Source organism: Panthera pardus, unplaced genomic scaffold, assembly GCF_024362965.1.
Source record: "Panthera pardus isolate Hobbes unplaced genomic scaffold, ASM2436296v1 HiC_scaffold_13, whole genome shotgun sequence".
NCBI classification, from domain to species: Eukaryota; Metazoa; Chordata; class Mammalia; order Carnivora; family Felidae; genus Panthera; species Panthera pardus.
The window spans coordinates 84,579,016-84,599,370 of record NW_026526688.1 but is presented as its reverse complement, the minus strand read 5'-3'; the positions used below and the strand labels follow the sequence as shown (position 1 = coordinate 84,599,370).

The following is a 20,355-nucleotide window of genomic DNA, read 5'->3' as shown; positions in this document are numbered from 1 at the left end:
TTCTCCCTTTTGGAGCACTATTCTGCAAAACATTGCCTGTACTTAGCATTTCATAAATTCTTTCCTCCTACTTTCTCCTCAGTCCATTTCAGGCAGGCTTCTGTCTCCATCACTCTGCTGAGAGTGCTCTTGTCGGAGTCACCCATGACCCCCAGGTTACAAGCTCACTGGTCAGGGCTCAATCTGTATCTTCTTTGAAGTCTCAGCACCTTTGACGTGATTGTCATTTCTTGTCCTGGATATAATTCTCATTGATTTCTAGAACATCACACTCTCTCCTTTTTCCCCCCTTTCACTGGTCTTCCCTTTGAGATTTTCTTTGCTGGTCCTTCTCCCCCTCTGCCCCCCCCCCCCAACTAATTAATATTGAAATACCTCGGCTCAGGTTTGGTCCTCTTCTCTACCTTTCCCTCTGCGAAGTCCACCAGCATCATGAGCTCCATATCGATTTCAGGCTCAAACCACTTTCCCGAACTCAAGATTCTTGCATCCGATGGCCCGTTTGATGTTTCTGTGTGGCTGTGCCCTTGGCCTCTCACAAATTCCACATGTCCAAAATGAAGACTCCTGATACGACCCCTCCTTTCAGAGCATCTGTTCGGCCCATAGTCCATCTCGTTTCAGTTTACGGCAGCTTCAGATCTCAGGTGCTCAGGGCAAAGACTTGGGAGTATTTTGTTGTCTTATGGCCCACATTCAGTCTGTCAGGAAATCCTGTTGGTTCTGTCATATCAATGTTTCCTGACTGCAACTACACGTCCCTGTCTCTACTGCCACCCCTCGCACTGCAGCCACCACTGTGTGTCACCTGCATTCCTGTAGTCTCAGGACCTCTGCTTCCATCCTTGCCTGTCCTTAACACAGGGGCCAAGACAGATTGCTTAAAATGTCATTCAGAGGGTATCAGTTATTTGCCCAAAATGCTGCAGTGACTTCTCACTTCAGATCCTTAGAGTGTGGAGTGGCTGAAAGGGCACAATCTGAGCCACCCCTCCCTGTCCACCTTTCTGACCCCCATCTCAGACTATGCTCTGCCTTGCTTGCTCCCTCAGCCTCTTTTCTGATCCTCAGACTCACAGACATGCAGGTGCCAATGTGCCTTTGATCTAGCTCTTCCGGGTGCCTCAAATGCTCTTTACTTGGGTGTATTAGGGCACATTCCCTTCCTGCCTTTACATCTCTGATGTGATTTTCTTCTCGCTGAACTCTATCCTGATCACCTATTCAAAATCGCGACCACATCCTTCTTGCCTTACTTTGTGTTTTCTTTTCCCTATATCACTTACCTCTTTCTAATCAAATATATAATTAAATAGTTTATGTATGTTACAAATGGTCTCTTTCCCCCTAAAACCAAGGTTCTCTGTCCTCTGCATTGATTGATGTATCCCAAGGTCATAGAGAAATGTCTAGCACATAGTAAGTACTCAGTAAATATTTACTAAATGCATAAGGGGCAGCAATGCTGTCTTCCATTCTCTATATTCTCCAGAAGCACGCAACGTTGGTTTGCCCTCACTTTTAGTTTTTTTTTTTTTTGAGTGAACAGATTAATGTGTTTACCAAATTAACCAATACTTATAACTCTTCTTTTGTGCTAAGCCTTTTTAAATTTACTTTGAATGTGTGACAAGGCGAGTAAATAATGAAACAGAATAAAACAAGGCCAAACGGCAGTGCATTAGGTTATATTTCCTCACCGGGAAGGACTACAATATTGGTATGGAATGCAAGATGTGCACAATTATTTTCCACAAGTCACTCCGGAATTAGAGCTCTTAGAGCTGCCCAGCTGTGTTGATTTGTCAACTCTTCCCAATGTCTTACCCCTGGGCAGTGACATCCTGCTAGCTTTGCAGTGCCACCATAAGGTCAACAGCCACCCTGCAGTGACACCCAATCACAAGATCACAAAAAATTTCCTGCTCAAACTTGGTGAGCAACTTGGGTGTAGGGCTGGGATTTAGTCTTTCTTTATTTCCTGGAGTCGTGCACCCAGTTGAGTGAAGGGCAAACCAAAGACGCTGATTGTGAGGACATTTCATGACCATATGCCATTAGTACACCAGGATTAAACACTGCTTTCCCAGTTCTCCAAAAATATGACATAAAGGGAAGTGGATAATTTATTTCATACCTAGATTTGCCTTCTCAGAAAGTAATTAACCTGGTTTCAGCCACTTCTAGCGAGTGTTTTGTGAGAATCACATGGAATAATGGATGTGGAAGAACTTGAATTCTGTTTCACACAAGAAATTTGAAAGACCTATTTTTAAACTGTTAGAGAGCAGGGCTTTTTATTATATATATATATATATATATATATATATATATATATATATATGTATATTCACATATATATTTTTATTATTCACATATGTATATATTTTTTAATGTCTGTTGATTTTGAGACAGAGAGAGAGAGCAGGGAAGGGGCAGAGAGAGAGGAGAGAGAGAAAATTCCAAGCAGGCTCTGCGCTGCCAGAGCAGAGCTGGATGTGGAGCTTGAACCCACAAACCACCAAGATCATGACTTGAGCCAAAACCAAGAGTCAGATGCTCAGCCATCTGAGCCACCCAGGTGCCCCAGCTACTTCCTATATTAAGGGGCTTACACTTCTCAGTTTGTTGCATCCCTCCTCCTTCTGCCCAACTTGGATTGTGAGGTAGATTTTCATGGCCACATGCATGACATTTACCTGAAGCAAGTCATTTAACCTCTCAGAACCTCAATTTCGTCACTGTGAAATAAGAGTAATGTCTTTCGCTATAAGATATTGCCAGGATTGAATGTAGTACTGTATAGGAAATAATGTTATAAACCAAAAGCACTAGGTAAGCAATACATATTATAATATTACCGTCATTAATATTAATTATATTAATAGTTAACATTGAGTCCTGGCTAAAGAGAAAGGAATAGGGTATTCTACATTTTCAGTTTTTAAGATCCACACTGATTTTTGACCCACACACGTGCGTGCTTACACTCACACATATTTTAGTAAAATTACTGGTCCACAGCACTAGTAGGTGGCAGGTTGAATGCTTCCAAAGCTGCTTTGAAAGCCAGATATTTTGCTCTTAGCCTAGGAAACCACATCAGTTCTTTTGTTGGTGGCAAAGCTGTAAAAGTTTCCTTTTCTCCTCCATTGGTCTCTATTAACATTATTTTGCTTGAAGCTTTTGATGTGGTTTTCTGCTGCATTCCACCATGCTTGGTAGGAGCATTCTGAGCACAGCACTTAGTCTCCTTGACCTATGCCAGCTGGAGGTGGTTGGGCGGGGCAGTGCAAGTCCACTGCCACACTGGTAAGGGTCAGACACCCTGCACGTGGGGAGATGCGCTGCCGCAAAAGCCCAGAAGTGAAATCCTCATTGCTTACTGCAGTAGTTTCCCAAGGCCTGATTAACACCTCCATCACCCTCAGTACCGCTCAGTCCCAGGTCAATAGATACTGTTATTTGACCAATGCGAAGTTTGGGATACCATAACTCAAAAAGATGGAAGGAATTTAAGAGGCTTCGGACAATTACGAGATAACTGTGAAGTTTTGTAAAAACTTGAAGCATTGAGATAATACAGGCAAAGAGAATGATTATTGGTTGAGAGGAATAAGGAGAGTTTGCTTTAATTAAAATCGTACATATGATTCAGGTCATATGACTGCATTTAATATGTTTTTGAAAAAGAGGCATTCCTGTTGAAGGTACTCTCATAGTGTCTTGTTTAACATGTAGATAAATACTAGTTTTTCTTTTAAAGATTTTATATCAGGGGTGCCTGGGTGGCTCAGTCGGTTGAGCGTCCGACTTCGGCTCAGGTCATGATCTCACGGTTCATGAGTTCAAGCCCCTTGTCAGGCTCACTGCTGTCAGCACAGAGCCCAGAGCCTGCTTTGGATCCTCTGTCTCCCTCTTTCTCTCTGCTTCACACCCACTCATGCATGTGCGTGTGCACTCTCTCTGTCAAAAATAAATAAAACATTAAAAAAATAAAGATTTATACATCATATATCATAAAACAGTCATGTGAAAAATAAAATAATTTAATTAATTGAGTTTACAAAACTTAATTGCAATGAATATTTATGTCAGGGGCAAAGCAGATTTTGATTTTTGTGGAGAGGTCAACAAATACATACTATTTTTAAAGGATGGCAAAAATAATTGTTTATATTTTATATTTCTTAGTTTTAATCTTTACTTTAATAAAATGGAGTTGAATATGGGACTGTGTAAACCTCACATTCTTCATTGCCTTGAATTAGAAAAAATAGAATTTGTTACTTATGAAATTCTCAAATAACATTTCAATTAACAGTGATTTATTTCAAAGACTGAAAACAGCTGTTCAATGTCTATAGAAGTAGATACTTCTGTTGTAAATTAAATTAACAGTCAGTGGTTTATATGAAGCCAGGTATTTGGTGACTTCTACTGGTTACTAAGTAAATATGCAACTTTGGAATTTGCCAATTCAAGAACATACTATAGTGGAAAGTGTTTGGGCTTTGTCTTCAGACAGACCTGGTCTCAAATCCTGGTGGTCTTGGACTTGCTCTGGGGCCTGGGCAGTTTACCCAAATGCTGGTAACCCCACCCCGTAGGATTGTTGTGAGGATTAAAGGTGATGTGTATAGAGGCACCTGGGTAGCTCAGTGGGGTAAAGGTCCGACTCTTGGTTTCAGCTCAGGTCATGGTCTCACAGTTTGTGAGTTCAAGCCCCACATCGGGCTCTGTGCTGACAGTGCAGAGCTTGCTTGGGATTCTCTGTCTCTCTCTCTCTCTCTCTCTCTCTGTGCCCCACGCTGCTCACTCTTTCTGTCCCTTTCTCAAAAATAAATAAATAAACTTAAAAAATAATTTAAAAGTGATGTATGTATTAAGTGACTGATGAGTGCCCATGAAAAAGTAAGTGCTCAGTGAATATTAATTCTCTTCCTTCCTTTTCCTCACTAGTCCTTTTCCTCACTAGTCCACCGTGTTTTTAATTCCTTACCCTCGATTGTATTGTAGGAAGTATTCTGGATGGATGGCTGCTGGAATCCCACTGTCATAGCCAGCTCTTCTTCAACACTTAAGGATTTACTCTGGCATTGAGTAATGAGAATTTCGGTAAGGAAAATTAGTAGAGATAGTATATGGACTTTTCAAAAGGATCACTTGAATCTCAGATACTTCATGATAAGTTATATGACAATTCTCCAAAGATCTTGTTGTGTCCCAGGGGTCTATTCATGTGTGGACTATTCTTATTTTGAAAGTAAGTGGAATAGGTATTTGAACTCTACTAGCACCCTGATGGGCTCTTCATGCCATTGTAAATGTATCATTTCACTTTTCTCACCCTGTTTTGTTCTTCGAATTTTCATCTACTCAATGAATGGTGTAGTCTTTGATGGCAAGGTCTAGGTATTATTCATCCTTTCAGTGTAGACTAAATGAAACAGATTCTTAGTGGTTCAAGGGCTCTCTGAAACTGTAAAGGCTTTGACAGTGTGAAAGAGGCAGGCAAACATATCAAAACTCTGAGAAGTTCTAAGATGAATATTTCCCTAAATCACCAAGAAAAATTATTATGTATCACTTGTTAGGATGGCACAGAGTGTCTTTAGTTGGGTCTGTAACTGTTTTCAATGACATCCAAAGAAAAAAAAAATGAACATGCCATAGAGAATTAAGAACAAACAAACAAAAAATATATGTTGAATTATTAAAAAGGAAAAAAAAATATGAGGAGAATAAGGATAATAGAAACAAAGTAAGTAGTGATATTAGTATATACACAGATTAGTAATATGGGAATTTTCTTAAAATTATCGTCATTGAAATGCATCTGGAAAAATATATAGTAAGTAAGTAATTTTGCACATAAGAGACAGAGATGGCAGGAGGGAGAAAGGAAGAAAGATAAGTTCTAGCTTCATTAATTCTAATAGCATTAATTCTGAAGTTTTGATCAATTTACCTCCTGGAAACTACAACATGATAAAATATCATTTTAAATGTATATCATTTTTTAACTAAACATGTTTTAACTGCTTTGCATATGATTCTGTTTTTCAGAAACCATATTTGAGAAGTACTTCCATCCAGTGCTACTTGTGTTTACTTCTGAACAGCCATTTTTTAACTGAAGCTTGCATTCCTGTCTTCATTTTGAGGTAATTGTATCTTTCAGCCTAAATATCATCATGTTAATGGCCATGATCATTGTTACTCAGCATATTCTCTATTAAATTGGTTTATGTCCAGTTTGCTTAAATCCTTAGGCTCTAAGTATTTGGGAACAATAGAGGGCAGATTATGAACACTCAGAGGAAGTTTGGTTAACACCCACTTGAACATTTCTACATTCTGCTAATATCCCAGCTAAGTGTTATACCCTTCCAATAAACTGGATCTCTTAACATTTACCTAAACTTGGAAGTACATTCCTCATTCACATCTTACATGATTTTCACAACATAAAAAATAGATACTGAGGGCTTGTTCGTGTTACTCTGTTATCTATCCCTGGCACTGAAGTCTCCTGTCCTTTGAACCTTATCCTCCCTCAATTGGAAACATTTCTTTATTTAGGCCTTTTGCTTTTCCTCTTCATAAACATTCAGACATTTCTGTGCTTTATTAACTTTCTTCTTCTTTCTTAGATGTAGCTAACACTCTGTACACAGTTGGCCCAAAGTACCCAACCTGTAGTTATGTAGTATGACTCCCAGCTCACTTTCCCTTATTGATTCCCTCCTGGTGTGGGGAGCTGTGGATGTGTGTAGTGCATCTTTGCTCACAGGAAAAATTAGTATTGGCTATCTTGCTTCTGTATAAGATCCATCAGGGAGCAGCTATTGGTTCCTGAAGTTTGAAGAATCATTCCACAGTCACTTGGTCAGTGTATGATGAGTCTTTTGTCCTGATGTTAAATTTCAGTGTTACCAAAATGAGTAAGTATATGATCATTCAAGACTGGATTTGGCTCAAGTCTGTAATATTTATGAAGAAAGCTAGGGCAAGCATAGTCGTAGCCTGAGCAATGTGCAAGGTGCATGTTGAATCTATAGTAAAGAATATTTACTATCAGAGTCATTCCATGAAAGTGATTATTGCTTATTTTAAGAATCACACCTGGGGCACCTGGGTGGCTCAGTCCATTAAACGTCTGACTTGGGCTTAGGTCATGATCTGGTGGTTTGTGAGTTTAAGCCCAGTGTCAGGCTCTGTGCTGATAGTTCAGAGCCTGGAGCCTGCTTCAGATTCTGTGTCTCTCTCTTTCTCTGCCCCTCCCTACACTCGTGCCCTGTGTCTCTCTCTCTCAGTAATAAATAAACATTAAAAAATATATAGGGGCGCCTGTGTGGCTCAGTCAGTTAAGCGTCCAACTTCGGCTCAGGTCATGATCTCATGGTCTGTGATTTCGAGCCCCGCATCGGGCTCTGTGCTGACAGCTCACAGCCTGGAGCCTGTTTCAGATTCTGTGTCTCCCTCTCTCTCTGACCCTCCCCTGTTCATGCTCTGTCTCTCTGCCTCAAAAATAAATAAATGTTAAAAAAAAATTTTTAAATATATATATGTGTGTGTGTATATATATATATATATATATATATATATATATATAAAGAATTGCACCAATTTAATAGACTTAAAAGTCTGATGGATCTGCTACTTAAAGAATATCAGCAGTTTATTCAAAAACATTTACTGAGCACTACCACACATTACGTGCTGTGTGTTTTCCATTGTGATAAATCGCACCAGGTTATTTATAGTTATCCTCCCAAATTAGGTTTTTCTCTAATCCCAGTTGGTCAGCCCTTAAATTAGTCTAAAGTGTCAAGGGGTTGTACTGTATATTCTGCGTTTATATTCATCTACAAAGCTGTTGAATGCACAAAGGCAAGGATAACACTTATCTTTTCGCTGATCGGAATAAGAAAATCTTGATTGCTCTTTTGCCTATGTATTCATCAAGCCAGTATTATGCTTATTCAAAATGTTTTGCTCTTTGGTTTTGCTTTCAGCTGTATCAGTGCAGGTCTTCCCAAAACAGAGGCAAACTGGCAGGATGTAATAAGTGATTTGAAAATAATTGACAAGCTTATTCAAGTGAGTACTCATTTTTCCATAAGCTATCTGGTATGATTGCTGTGGAGTATGCCTCTCCCTGTGTTTCGCTGTCAGTCTTAATGAAATCTCACTTGAAGCAATATTTTTGTAGAAATTCATGAGCCTGGTAAAACCTTCAATGCTTTTACTTAACAATTTTCGGATCGTAATTATCTTTAAAACTCAATTTATAAGTGGCCCAGTATGAAGAGCTCTCTATCACCACAGGCCAGAGACTCCCTTCTCCTACCAAAGAAACCTGGCAGCCTGGAGGCACTTGCAGGGGGCATGGCCTGTCCCAGGGAAGAGCTCTCTGTCCTGTGGCCAGAGAACCCCGTCTCTCATCTAGAGACACCAGCTGGCCTGGCAGAACTAGCAGGGGGAAGAAAACAGGAGTCCCACTGACAATTGGCCAAGAGAATTGTCCTCCACCCCTTGGGTGATACAGCAGGGGCCAGTGGGCATCCCAGGGGCATCTGGTGAACTGAGCATTTCAAGTTAGCACCACAAAGATTCTGAAAACTAAATTGTCATGGGAACCACAGCAAATATATGTAAATCAGAGCCTCAACCCAAACAGGGTGGCTGTATGCTAAAATAGAAGGTTTAGATGGAACCAGGGTCTCCTAACATAAAGCTAAAATATCAGAATACAGCTGAAAATCACTCATTGTACCAAGAAGCAGGAAAAACACAACTGGAATGAGAAAAGTCTCTGAAATAGACTTTGAAATGGAGATGTTTTAGATGTTAGAATTATTTGACAAGGATTTTAAAGCAGCCATCATAAAAATGTACCAAGCAATTACACATACCTTTGAAAACAACTGGATAAAATGAAGTCTTAGCAAAGAAATACAATATGTAAAAGGAACCAAATGAAAATGACAGAACTGAAAAATACAATAACTGAAATACAAAACAAACTGGAGAGACTCATGAGCAGGATGACTGTGACAGAGGAAAGGCAGTGAACTTGAAGATAGAGTGATAGAAAACAGACTGGGGGGAAAAAAGCCTCAGGGATCTTTGGGATAATAAAAGGTTCAACATTCCTAGCATTAGCATCTCAAAAGGGAGGAGAAACAGAATACAGTAAAGGAGGGAGATTGGCCAAATTGATAACAAAACACCAACCACATTTTGCCATTTTGCTGTCTACAATTGGAAATTAAACAATAATACTTCAAACTCAGTGGCATAAGTAGGTTGAAATTGAAAAGAGAAAAAAAATATACCATATTATAATGGTTTGAATAGTGCCCCCCTGCCCCCATAAAAAAGTTATGTCTACTGGGAAACTCAGAATGTGAACTTATTTGGAAATAGGGTCTTTGCAAATATAATTAGTTAAGATGAAGTCATACTGGGGTGGGTTGGGCCTTAACTCCAATGTCTAGCTGTCCTTACAAGAAGAGGTCAGAACATAGAGAGACTCACAGGGAAGAAGGCCATGTGAAATTGGAGGCGGCTATAAGCCAAAGAAGGCCAGACTGATGCAGCTATGAGCCACAAGAGGCCCAAGATTGCCAGGAGCCACTAGAGACTTGGGAGAGGTAAACAAGGATTGTTCTAGAACCTTTGGAGGCAGCATGGCCCTACTGACATCTTGATTTTGGACCTTTAGCTTCCAAAGCTGTAAGAGAATAAATTATTTTTGTTTTAAGCCCTCATTTTGATACTTAATTACAATAGCTTTAGGAAGCTGATGCACATGCACACAGTAATTTTTAAAAATCAGAAGTAGTTATATTAATATCAGATAAAGTAGACTTCACGGCAAGTAAAATTACTAGAATCAAGAGGTACATTTCAAAATGGTAAGAGATCAATCCACCAGGAAAATGTGATCTTAAATGTGTACACACCCAATGACAGAGCCTGACAAGGCAAGAAGCAAAAACGAATCAAACTGAAAGGAGAAAAAGCACATTCACAATTATAGTGGAGGACTTTACCGCTTCCTAAGTAACAAATGAATCACTGGACACAGAATCAAAAAGGATATAGAAGAACTCGACAACACAGTCAGCCAACAATAGATGAAACCTTTCACCCACCAACAGGGAATTCGTATTTTTTTCAGGCACGATTCACCAAGACTAAACATATCATGGGCCATAAAACAAACTTTAACAAATTCATCAGAATTGCAATCATGCAGAGTATGTTCTCTGACCACAGTGGAATAAAGTAGAAGTCGATTATATAAATATAGCAGGAAAGTCTCCAAACGCTTGAAAATTAAATAATAATAATTCTAAGTATTCCATAGGTCAAAGATTAAGTCTCAAAGTTTATAAAAAAAAGTACATAGAACTGAATGAAAATGAAAATACAACATATCAAGATCTGTAGGATTCAGGTAAAGCATTACTGAGAAGGAAATTTGTAAAGCTAAGTGATTATATTAGGAAAAAGGAAAGATCTTGTATCAACTAGCCAAGTTCCCACCTCAAAAAACTGGAGAGAGAAGAGCAAAATAAACCTAACACAAGCAGAAGGAAAGAAAAAGTAAATATAAGGGCAGAAAATAATGAAATTGAAATCAGGAAAACAATAGAGAAACTTAATGAAACATGATGCTCATTACTAGGGGAAAAAAATCAGTAAAATTGATAAACTTCCAGCAGGACTGACAAAGATTAAAAGAGAGATGATATAGACCATTAATGTCAGGACTGAAATTAGAGACTATCACTACAGAATCTGCAGACATTAAAAGGATAATAAAGAAAAACTATAAACAACTTTATTCTCTAAATTTGACAATTTGGAAGAAATGGACCAATTCCTCAAAAACACAAACTACCAAAATTTAACAAAGATGAAATAAACAATCCCCAAACTACTATAACTATTAAAGACACTGAATTCGCCAAAAAGAACTCCCCCAAATGAATCCCTACGCCCAGCTGGTTTCACTGGAGTGTTCTACCAAACACTTAAAGAAGAATTAACACCAATTTTACAATAACTTCCAAAAATAGAAGAACATCTTCTAACTCATTAGGAGCCAAGTATTACCCAGATGCTAAAACCAGACAAAGGCAGTACCAAAAGAGAAAGCAGAAAATACTTCTAATGACTTAGATGCAAAATTCTCAATAAAATATTAGCAAATAAAATCCACCAGTGTATTAAAAAAAATTACACACCATGACCAAAGGGATTGTTTCCAAATATGCAAGACCTGCTTAATATTGGAAAATCAGTCAATGTAATCCACCTTATCAACAGGCTAAAGTAGACTATCCTATGATCAGATCAATTGATGGAGAAATAGCATTTTAAAATATACCTGTTGCTAGTAAAATTTCTCAGCAAACCAGAAATAGAGAAGTAACTTTTTCAACTTGATACCAAGAATGTACAAAAAACTTAGAGCTAACATCATACATAATGGGTAAAGACTGAATGTTTTTCTGCTGAGATTAGAAACAAGGCAAATATGTCACCTCTCACTACTCTTATTCAAAACAGTGTTGGAACTTTAGCTAAATTGGCAAGGCAAGAACAAGAACTAAACGTGGGCAGATTAGAAAGGAAGAAATTATAAATCACCCCAAGACTTTTTTCTGGAAGAAAGTACCAATAAATTGCTGCATATTATTTAGAGGTTGCAGATTAAAAAGACAATGACATATCACTATACACTTGTAAGAATATTTAAATTAAAAGTAATAATGCTAAATGCTGGCAAGGATGTGGAGAAATTGGATCACACATATGTCTGATGAGAATGTAAAATTTTATAGCTACTCTAAAATAGTTTGGGTGTTTTTTATAAAACATATTTGCCACGTGATCCAACAGTTGCACTCTCGAACATTTATATCAGAGAAATGAAAACTTACCTCCACAGGAAAACAGGCACATGTACGTTCATAGACCTTTATTTATAATAGCTAAAAACTGAAAACAGCCCAAATGCCCTTGAACAGATAAATAAACTGTGGTACATTAATCATGGAATAATACTGAGCAAATAAAAGGAAAAAATTACTGATAAAACAAGTTGGATGGCTCTCCAAAGTATTATGCTGTGTGAAAAAAAGCCAGTCTGAATAAGCTAACAGAGGTACATCCATACAATAGAATATTATTCAGCAATAAAAAGAAATGAGCTTCTAGACATGAAAAGACATGGAGAAACCTTAAAAACATATCACTGAGTGAAAAAAGCCAATCTAAAAAGGCTACATGTGGTTCCAACTCTATGACATTTTGCAAGAATGTATACAGAATGTATCCATTTGATAAGAATGTCCAATGGATAAGAATATCCAATGGATGCACAATGTATCCAATGGATAAGAATGTCCTTTGGATACAGTAAAAACATCAGTGGTTTCCAGGTGTTAGAGGAAAGGGAGAGATGAATAGATGGAGCACAGGTGATTTTTATAATAAAACTATTTTGTGTGATACTGTAATGGTGGATACATGTCATTATATATTGGTTAAAATTCATAGAATATACAACACTGAGAGTGAATCCCAATGTAATCTATGAACTTTTGTTACAGATGTATCAGTATTGGCTCATCAATTGTAATAGATGTACCACGCTAATGCAAGATACTAATAATAGAAGAAACTGTGCAGGGGGACAAGGAAGTTTGGGAAGTTTCTGTACTTTCTTCTCATGTTCCAGAAACCTACAACTGCTCAAAGAATAGTCTATTAAGTTTTTCAAAAAGCCAGTCTCAAAAGGTTCTGTACTATATGATTCCACTTATATAACATTCTTGAAGTGATATAGGAATGGAGATGAGAGAAGTGGGTGCCAGGGATTAGAAAGTGGGGGGTGGAATGTGTAGGGAGAAAGGTGGTTTGGGCTATGGAAGTGTGGGAGGAGGATTTTAATGGTGATGGAACTGTTCTGTGCCTTGACTGTGGAGGTGGTTACATGAATTTACACATCTGGTAAAACTGAGTAGAACTACATAGCCACATCAGTGCACATGGAACTGGTGAAATCTCAACAAGGTGGGTGGATCGGATGAGTGTCAGTTTCCTGGTTATGGTATTGTACTATGGCATTCGGGATATTCCCACTGAGGAATGGTGAAGGGTTTGTGGGATCTCTCTACATTTTCTCTTATAATTGCATATGAAACTGAAATCATCTCAAAATTTTAAAAAATGTAATTTAAAAAGTTTAAAATGTTCAGTAAGTTGTTTTCACTTTATCTAAAGGAGGTCATAATTTTTCATATTATCTAATTTTGTTTCCTTTCAGTCCTTACATATCGATGCCACTTTATATACTGAAAGTGATGTTCATGTGAGTAGAGTTTTTTTTTTTTTGAAAATTGTTATATTTTCCAGTTTTCAAAAGTTGAAGAAGTATATTTTCATAAACTTACTGAAGAATGTATAGTTTTTAAGTCTAACTTTTGTTGTGTTCTGACAACATGCGATCAATGCATTTTGTAAGTAATTGTTGAGGTTGTGGGACTTGGGGACAAAGAGCTTACATAGATGCTATTTTCATAATGGTACCAAATCAAAATATAAAACAGCCTTTTCCATCAATGTCAAACAAAACATATTACATATTTTATGATGCAATTAGATCATGATGCAATTAAGTGCAAAAATCAGGTTAATGGATTCAATTTAAAGCTGTCCGCCATAGCCCTTGTTTCCAGTCCTGGAGTGTATTTCCACGCTTAATTATATTTTCTACAAATTGCTTAAATGCACTCATGTTCCACATTTTGCATGAATCTCTACAATTGTCAGAAAAGAATTCTGGCCAGTTACTCTCGATGTGAGAAAATAAATAAACACAGCTCATAAAACCTATCAGAATTAAAAAATGATCTTGAACTTGTTTCATTAATACACTGACATTGCCTAAGGCATGTATAATTTTAGCGATGTTGCTGTTCTTTCCCTCTGAGTTGGCTACTAAAAAACAAGAAACAAATCCCCAACTTCTTCACCACACGGAAAACAAACTCTATGTTGTGTGCGAGGAGAACAGTGAGTCCACTCTCTGTGATTGCTCAATTAGAACTTCTCTGAAATCGAAGAATTTGCACCTGCGAAGGCTTTTTCAGCTTTGGGAAGAGGGCTTCACCACAAGCTAGAAAAACCAGATATTCATCAACCCCTTGGATAGTGGTGCTACACATAGACATTGTCTTCCTCCTTAGGCTTTAGTATATTTTCCATTTTTCTTTCAAAGTAGAGAGCAGGCAGGTAACCACCCAAACTCAGCAACCTGAGATTGCTTTTTTTGCAAGAAGATAACCTTGTAACTCATGGCTTACAGAAAGAAGCTGAGGTTGAAATTTAGATGTAAACTCTGATTCAGCCACTTCCTAGGTGCATTGCCTAAGAAGTCACTAAACATTTATGAGCCTCAGTTTTATTTATTATTTTATCTATCTACCTACTTACCTACCTACCTACCTACCTACCTACGTATCTGTCTGTGGGGATGGTATTTACCCTTGCAATCCTGAGCAGCTGCTGTGGGAGATAAGGAATATGGCCAATGCCAGGCATGTGGGTGTGTTCCCTCCTCCCTTCATCCATTCTGTAAGCATTCTGGAAGTGCCTGTAGGATCCCAGGCATTGTACAAGGCAGTGAGAACCTAAAGTCAGACAATCCATGGTCACATCCCCAGATGATGATTAATGCTTCTTTTCTTTTAAGTTGGGGATTTTGTTAAAGTCACTATTGTGGGAAACATATTTTTGTGGTATCTGAAAGGTACCTTTCTGATGTGGCCAGCCCGTGAATGGGCAGTACTCCTACCCTGATTTTTCTAATAAATTCCTTGGGATTTCTTCTGCCCCTGGAGCTCTGGGACTTATGGAACTAGCATGACCAGCAGCTGTCACTGTTTCAGATATTAACAGTACAGTCTGATTCTAAAAATTCTTTTAGCAGACTATCTATACTAATGTTTTGAGAGTCTCAGGATGGTATTACTACCCTTTTACAAGGAGGAAATGCTCTCATTGAGAAAAAGTGGCCTGTTATTTCCATGTTTTCTAGCTTTGTGTTCTTTCTTCTGTATACTATTGCCATCTTTTTAGATTGTTTTATTGTCTGTTTGTTTTGGTTTTGATTTAAAAACAAAACAAAGCAAAAAATTGCCTCCTGTGTAAAACTTCTTAGGGGTTTTGTGTTTCTTTATAAAATATTTGGATTAACTTTTTAAAAAATCAAAATTGCATCTATGTAAAAGTGCATAATGGAAAGATACTTTTTTTTCAAAGTGATTCTTTGTAACTCTTTTTTTAGCCCAATTGCAAAGTAACAGCGATGAAGTGCTTTCTCCTGGAGTTACATGTTATTTCGCTTGAGTCCAAAAACGAGACCATTCATCAAACAGTAGAAAACATTATTATCCTAGCAAACAGCGGTTTATCTTCTAACAGGGTGAGTTACCCAATAGTCATACAGAGCTATATCGGATGTTTATGTCTTGGTTGGGAGAAGTCATTAGCTGGATGTAATGAACAAGCAGATTGTCCGAAGAGACACTCGGGAGAGGGAGTTAATGCCAGCGAAGTGACCTTCAGAACTGGCACAATCAGTAGTGTGTCCAAAATCCTAAAGTGGTCTATCAGTGTATTCATTCAACAAACATTTACTGCGTGATTCCAGGCCCTTTTGTGCTAGAGTGACAGTGATGAACCAGTGAGGTCGTTGGCCCCAAGGTGTTTATCACCAGGTGCAGTGGATAGACATCGTTCTAATTACATAGTTAAGTGTTTAGCATCAATAATAGCAATCCACATTTATTCAGTAATTACTCTATGCCAGACACTGTTCTTTGAGGCTTAAATGGTGATTCATTATATCCTCACAATAAATCTGTGAGTTACCCTTGTTTCTGTTTTTTTTTTAAGTTTATTTATTTATTTTGAGAGAGAGAGAATGCACGAGGGGAAGGGGGAGAAAGAGGGAGAGACAGAATCCCAAGCAGGCTCCACACTGCCAGCACAGAGCCCGATGTGGGGCTCAAACTCATGAACTGTGAGATCACGACCTGAGCCGAGATCAAGAGTCAGACTCTTAACCAAATGAGCTGCCCAGGTGCCCCTCCTTGTTTCTGTTTTAAGGTTGAAGAAATCAGAGCACCAAGGGCTTGAATCACTTTCTCCAGTCCACACAGCTGGTAAAATGGGGAGCCAGATTCATACCCAAGTGGCTTCACTTCAGGGGAGGTCTTCTTCTTATCCACTGGAAGGACAAATGCCACAAGAGGATAATAATAAAAATATTAAAAATTCAAGTAGAATTTGGGCCTTGCCATGCACCACGAGAAGTATGGTTCTAGGAGAGAAAATGCGAAGGACTCCCACAGCAGGTCTGAGGGTGAGCTGGGCAAAGGCCCTGAAGTAAAAGAATGATGGTTTTCATGGCAAAACACTAGTGGCCAAAGCAGAGTGGATAGAAGGAAGTTTTACAAACGAAGAAGGCATAACAATAATTCATGAATTTAACATATACTTTTGGGGCCTCGTTGTAGGCCTTCAGGATAACAGAAGTGAAAAAACACACATGGTCTCTGCTCTTAAGGGACATAAGTAAAACGTAAAACATAAATAAAGCAAGCAAAAGGAAATGAATAATGACTCAGTTATTTATTAAATCAGTGGCCAAAAAGAAGGCAGGTAAGAGGGCCGGGGTTCTATTTTAGAGGTTTACCTGCTAAGCTGATATTTGGAAAGACATGAGGGAATGAGCCTCCTATCTGGGGAAGTATGTTTAACAGGCAGAGGTAACTGAATGTTCCAAGACCCTCTGAGCGAGTAGGGCTGGACACCCTGAACTGCTCTAAAAATGCCAGGTTGCTTTAAGGTCTTTGCTTAAATGTCTCCTTCTCAGTGATGTCACCTCTTCACAGTTGCAATCCACCCCCACACCCTGTCCCCTTCTCTGCACGCCCCACTATCTGACATTTTACTTACTTGTCTGCTTTTCCCTACTAGAATGTCAGTGTCTAAGGGGCAGGTATTTCTGTGTGTCTGTGTATATGTGTGTGTGTTTTAGAGCTGTATCCCAGCTCCCAGAACAATGCCGGGCATATTCTAGACACTTAATATATTTATGAAATGCCTATACTGATGTTTAAAATACTCTTGTGATAGGTTACCTCTCTGTTATTGGTAGAATATTCAATGTGCATGTTCACAGTCGCTGTCATCATGGCCTGGTATGTGTAGCACGTGTAGTAGAAGGAGCTGGCAAGACTGTAGTCAGAAGAGCCGGATGTAGAGCATTTCACTGGTTATGTCAACTGAGATGCATCGTGTAATATCTCTGCCTTGCTATCTGACATGATTATTTTCAAATAGGACAGCGCTACATAGAATATGACAGTCCCTGGCATAGAGTATGTGCTTGATAAATGTTGGTGAATCTGAATTTCAAGTGCTTAATGGACATAAAATCTAATTTTGATTTTTGCTGGTACAGCTTTCCTGGTTTGGATGATCTCTAAGTAGTTTATTTATGATTACTACATTCGGAATATTCTAGTTATCCATGAAACGGTGTTTGAATTACAATTTGTGGTATTCACCTAAATAGTTTAGTTCAACCAGCAATGACTGGGGGAATACTATGTGCTAGGCCTTATGCTAAAGGCTAGGGAAACAAAAATATGTGGCCTTGTGCTCTTAGAAAAGCCTAGAGACTAGTGGTATAAAAATCAAAAAACTCCCTAATATCAATATATGATATGATATGATATGATATGATGTGATATGATTGATATATGAGGGAGAGTTCTGAGAATGTAAAGATGGAACATTTAGCCCAACCTGGGGAACTCCTAGGTTTAGGAATGCCTTCCTAATGGAGATAGGACCTGAGTAATCTCAGCCTGACTAGTGGTAGCTAAAATAGCAAGTGTGGAATATGCAGAGAGAAGAACAAAGGCAGTGGGGCATCTAATAGCATGATGTGTATGTGGGGGTAAAGGCATGAGCTCATTGTACTTAGGGTATGTCATTGGAGGTGGTGGGGACAGGTGAAAGAAACAGGTGAGGAACCCCTCAGGAGGGCCTGTGTCCCATGCAAGGGAGGCATAGTCTTTATGGGGTAGATGATCAGAAACTACTGAAGGGCTCTAAGCAGGAAGTCCATGGTCTGATAGACATGGCTTATTTCTCCAATGTCCTTAACCCATTATAGGAAAAATAAGCCTAAACCAGATCTCCCAGTTTTTTCCAGTGGTTTTTCCAAATATGACATTAATGTGCCAAAGTTTTTATGTCTCAAGACCTCACTGTATGGTTCAAATGATGTGATATTCCCAGGAAAGGGATATAGTAGTCTTTGCAATCTAATCCTTTCTTCTTATTCACTAGAATATAACTGAAACAGGATGCAAAGAATGTGAGGAACTGGAGGAAAAGAACATTAAAGAATTTCTGCAGAGTTTTGTACATATTGTACAAATGTTTATCAACTCTTGATTGTGATTGATCCCCTTCAGCATTTCTACTGTTAGCAAACATCTTCCTGCGGCTTAGAGGCTGTGAAACTCCTCATTTCTTGCATGCTGCCCCAATTTTTTTAACAAGAGGACAATCTGGAATCTTGGATCACACGAACTCTTAGAAATGAAGGCAGAAAAATGTCATTGAGCAACATGGTGTCTATGAACTGTCTTCGTACTTATTTCGTTCATTTATTCTTAATTTATTATTGAAATTGTACATATTTGTAGCATAATATAAAGTATTGAATAAAATTGTGTATATACTTTATCCTTCGAAATTGCATTGATGTTTACCTCCTGTAAGAAAATAGGGGACATTCGTTCAATAGTCAAATAGTCAAATCACACAAGCTGTGGGGCTGAGCACCCCTGGGGCAGGGAAACCGTATGTTCCAGCCAGCATAGGACCACTGACCACCAGCCTTCACTTCTCCATTAGGTGTAGCACAAGGAGGAAGAATTAACTACCAATGAGAAAGGAAGAAATAGGTGTGAAACCGGTGTTTTACTCTGTAATTGATATATAAAGCACCTGTTATAAAAGACAAAAAGTGCATGTACCTGGCAGGTAATATGCGTCAGTAAATCTTCGGTGGGAGTGACAATAATAAAGCTCCACTGAGGTAGATAGGTAGAATCGTGTATAGGAAACTAATGGTTGTAATGATGTTTGTATTCCATGCTTTCCCAAGTGCAGGTATTTTATTTTCACTTTTTTTTTTTTTTGCCATGCATGTATAATAAAAAATTTGCTGGTTCGTTAAAGCCAGCATTATCTGACATAAAGTAATTGTTTATATATTTTTGCAGTATACTGTCTGAAATTTGCAAGGTCTTTTTTAATAAAACTATGACTAAAATGAAATATTTTTGTCTTATCACCATTTCTTTCACCTAGTTCACTTATGGTGTTTTTGTTTTTCATTTTTTTCTTTTGTTTTGTTTTTCCTCAAGTTAGTTAGCTTATGGTATAGTCTTGGCTTCAGGAATAGAACCCAGTGATTTATCTTTTATATATGACACCCAGTGCTCATCCCAACAAGTACCTTCCTTAATGCCCATCACCCCTTTAACCCACTCCCCCACCCCCTATCAACCCTCATTTTTTTCTCTGTATTTAAGAGTCTCTTATCGTTTGCCTCCTCTGTTTTTATCTTCTTTTTCCTTCCTTTCCCCTATGGTCATCTGTTAAGTTTCTCAAATTCCACATATGAGTGAAATCATATGATCTCTGTCTTTCTCTGACTGACTTATTTCGCTAAGCATAATACCCTCCAGTTCCATCCATACTGTTGCAAATGGCAAGATTTCATTCTTTTTTGTCGCTGAGCAGTATTCCATTGTGAGTATATACCACATCCTCTTAATCCATTCCCCCATTAGTTGATGGACATTTGGGCTCTTTCCATACTTTGACTATTGTCGATAGCACTGCTATAAACATTGGGGTGCATGTGCCCCTTCAAATCAGCATTTTTGTATCCTTTGGATAAATCCCTAGTAGTGCAATTGCTGGGTCATAGGGTAGTTCTATTTTTAATTTTTTGAGGAACCTCCACACTGTTTCCCAGAGTGGCTGCACTCCCACCAACAGTGCAGTAGGGTTCCCCTTTCTCCACATCCTCACCAACATTTGTTGTTTCCTGAGTTGTGAAATTAGCCATTCTGACACGTGTGAGGTGGTATCTCAGTGTGGTTTTGATTTGTATTTCCCTGATGATGAGCAATGTTGAGCATCTTCTCATGTGTCTGTTTGCCATCTGGATGT

At 38.4% G+C, this 20,355-nt stretch overlaps 1 protein-coding gene across 3 annotated transcripts in view; it reads left to right on the top strand.

Moving 5' to 3' along the window:
* IL15 (interleukin 15) overlaps positions 1-19,452 on the top strand; it is a 152,954-nt gene extending 133,502 nt beyond the window's left edge. For all 3 annotated transcript variants that reach the window (XM_053901227.1, XM_019420268.2, XM_019420278.2), the window contains 6 exons: positions 5,020-5,118; positions 6,070-6,167; positions 8,022-8,106; positions 13,352-13,396; positions 15,374-15,511; positions 18,454-19,452. In XM_053901227.1, coding sequence (XP_053757202.1) covers positions 5,107-5,118; positions 6,070-6,167; positions 8,022-8,106; positions 13,352-13,396; positions 15,374-15,511; positions 18,454-18,561 — 486 coding nt within the window. In that variant the 5' untranslated portion in view covers positions 5,020-5,106 and the 3' untranslated portion in view covers positions 18,562-19,452. The remainder of the gene's footprint in view (positions 1-5,019; positions 5,119-6,069; positions 6,168-8,021; positions 8,107-13,351; positions 13,397-15,373; positions 15,512-18,453) is intronic.
* Positions 19,453-20,355: the final 903 nt, after the last annotated feature.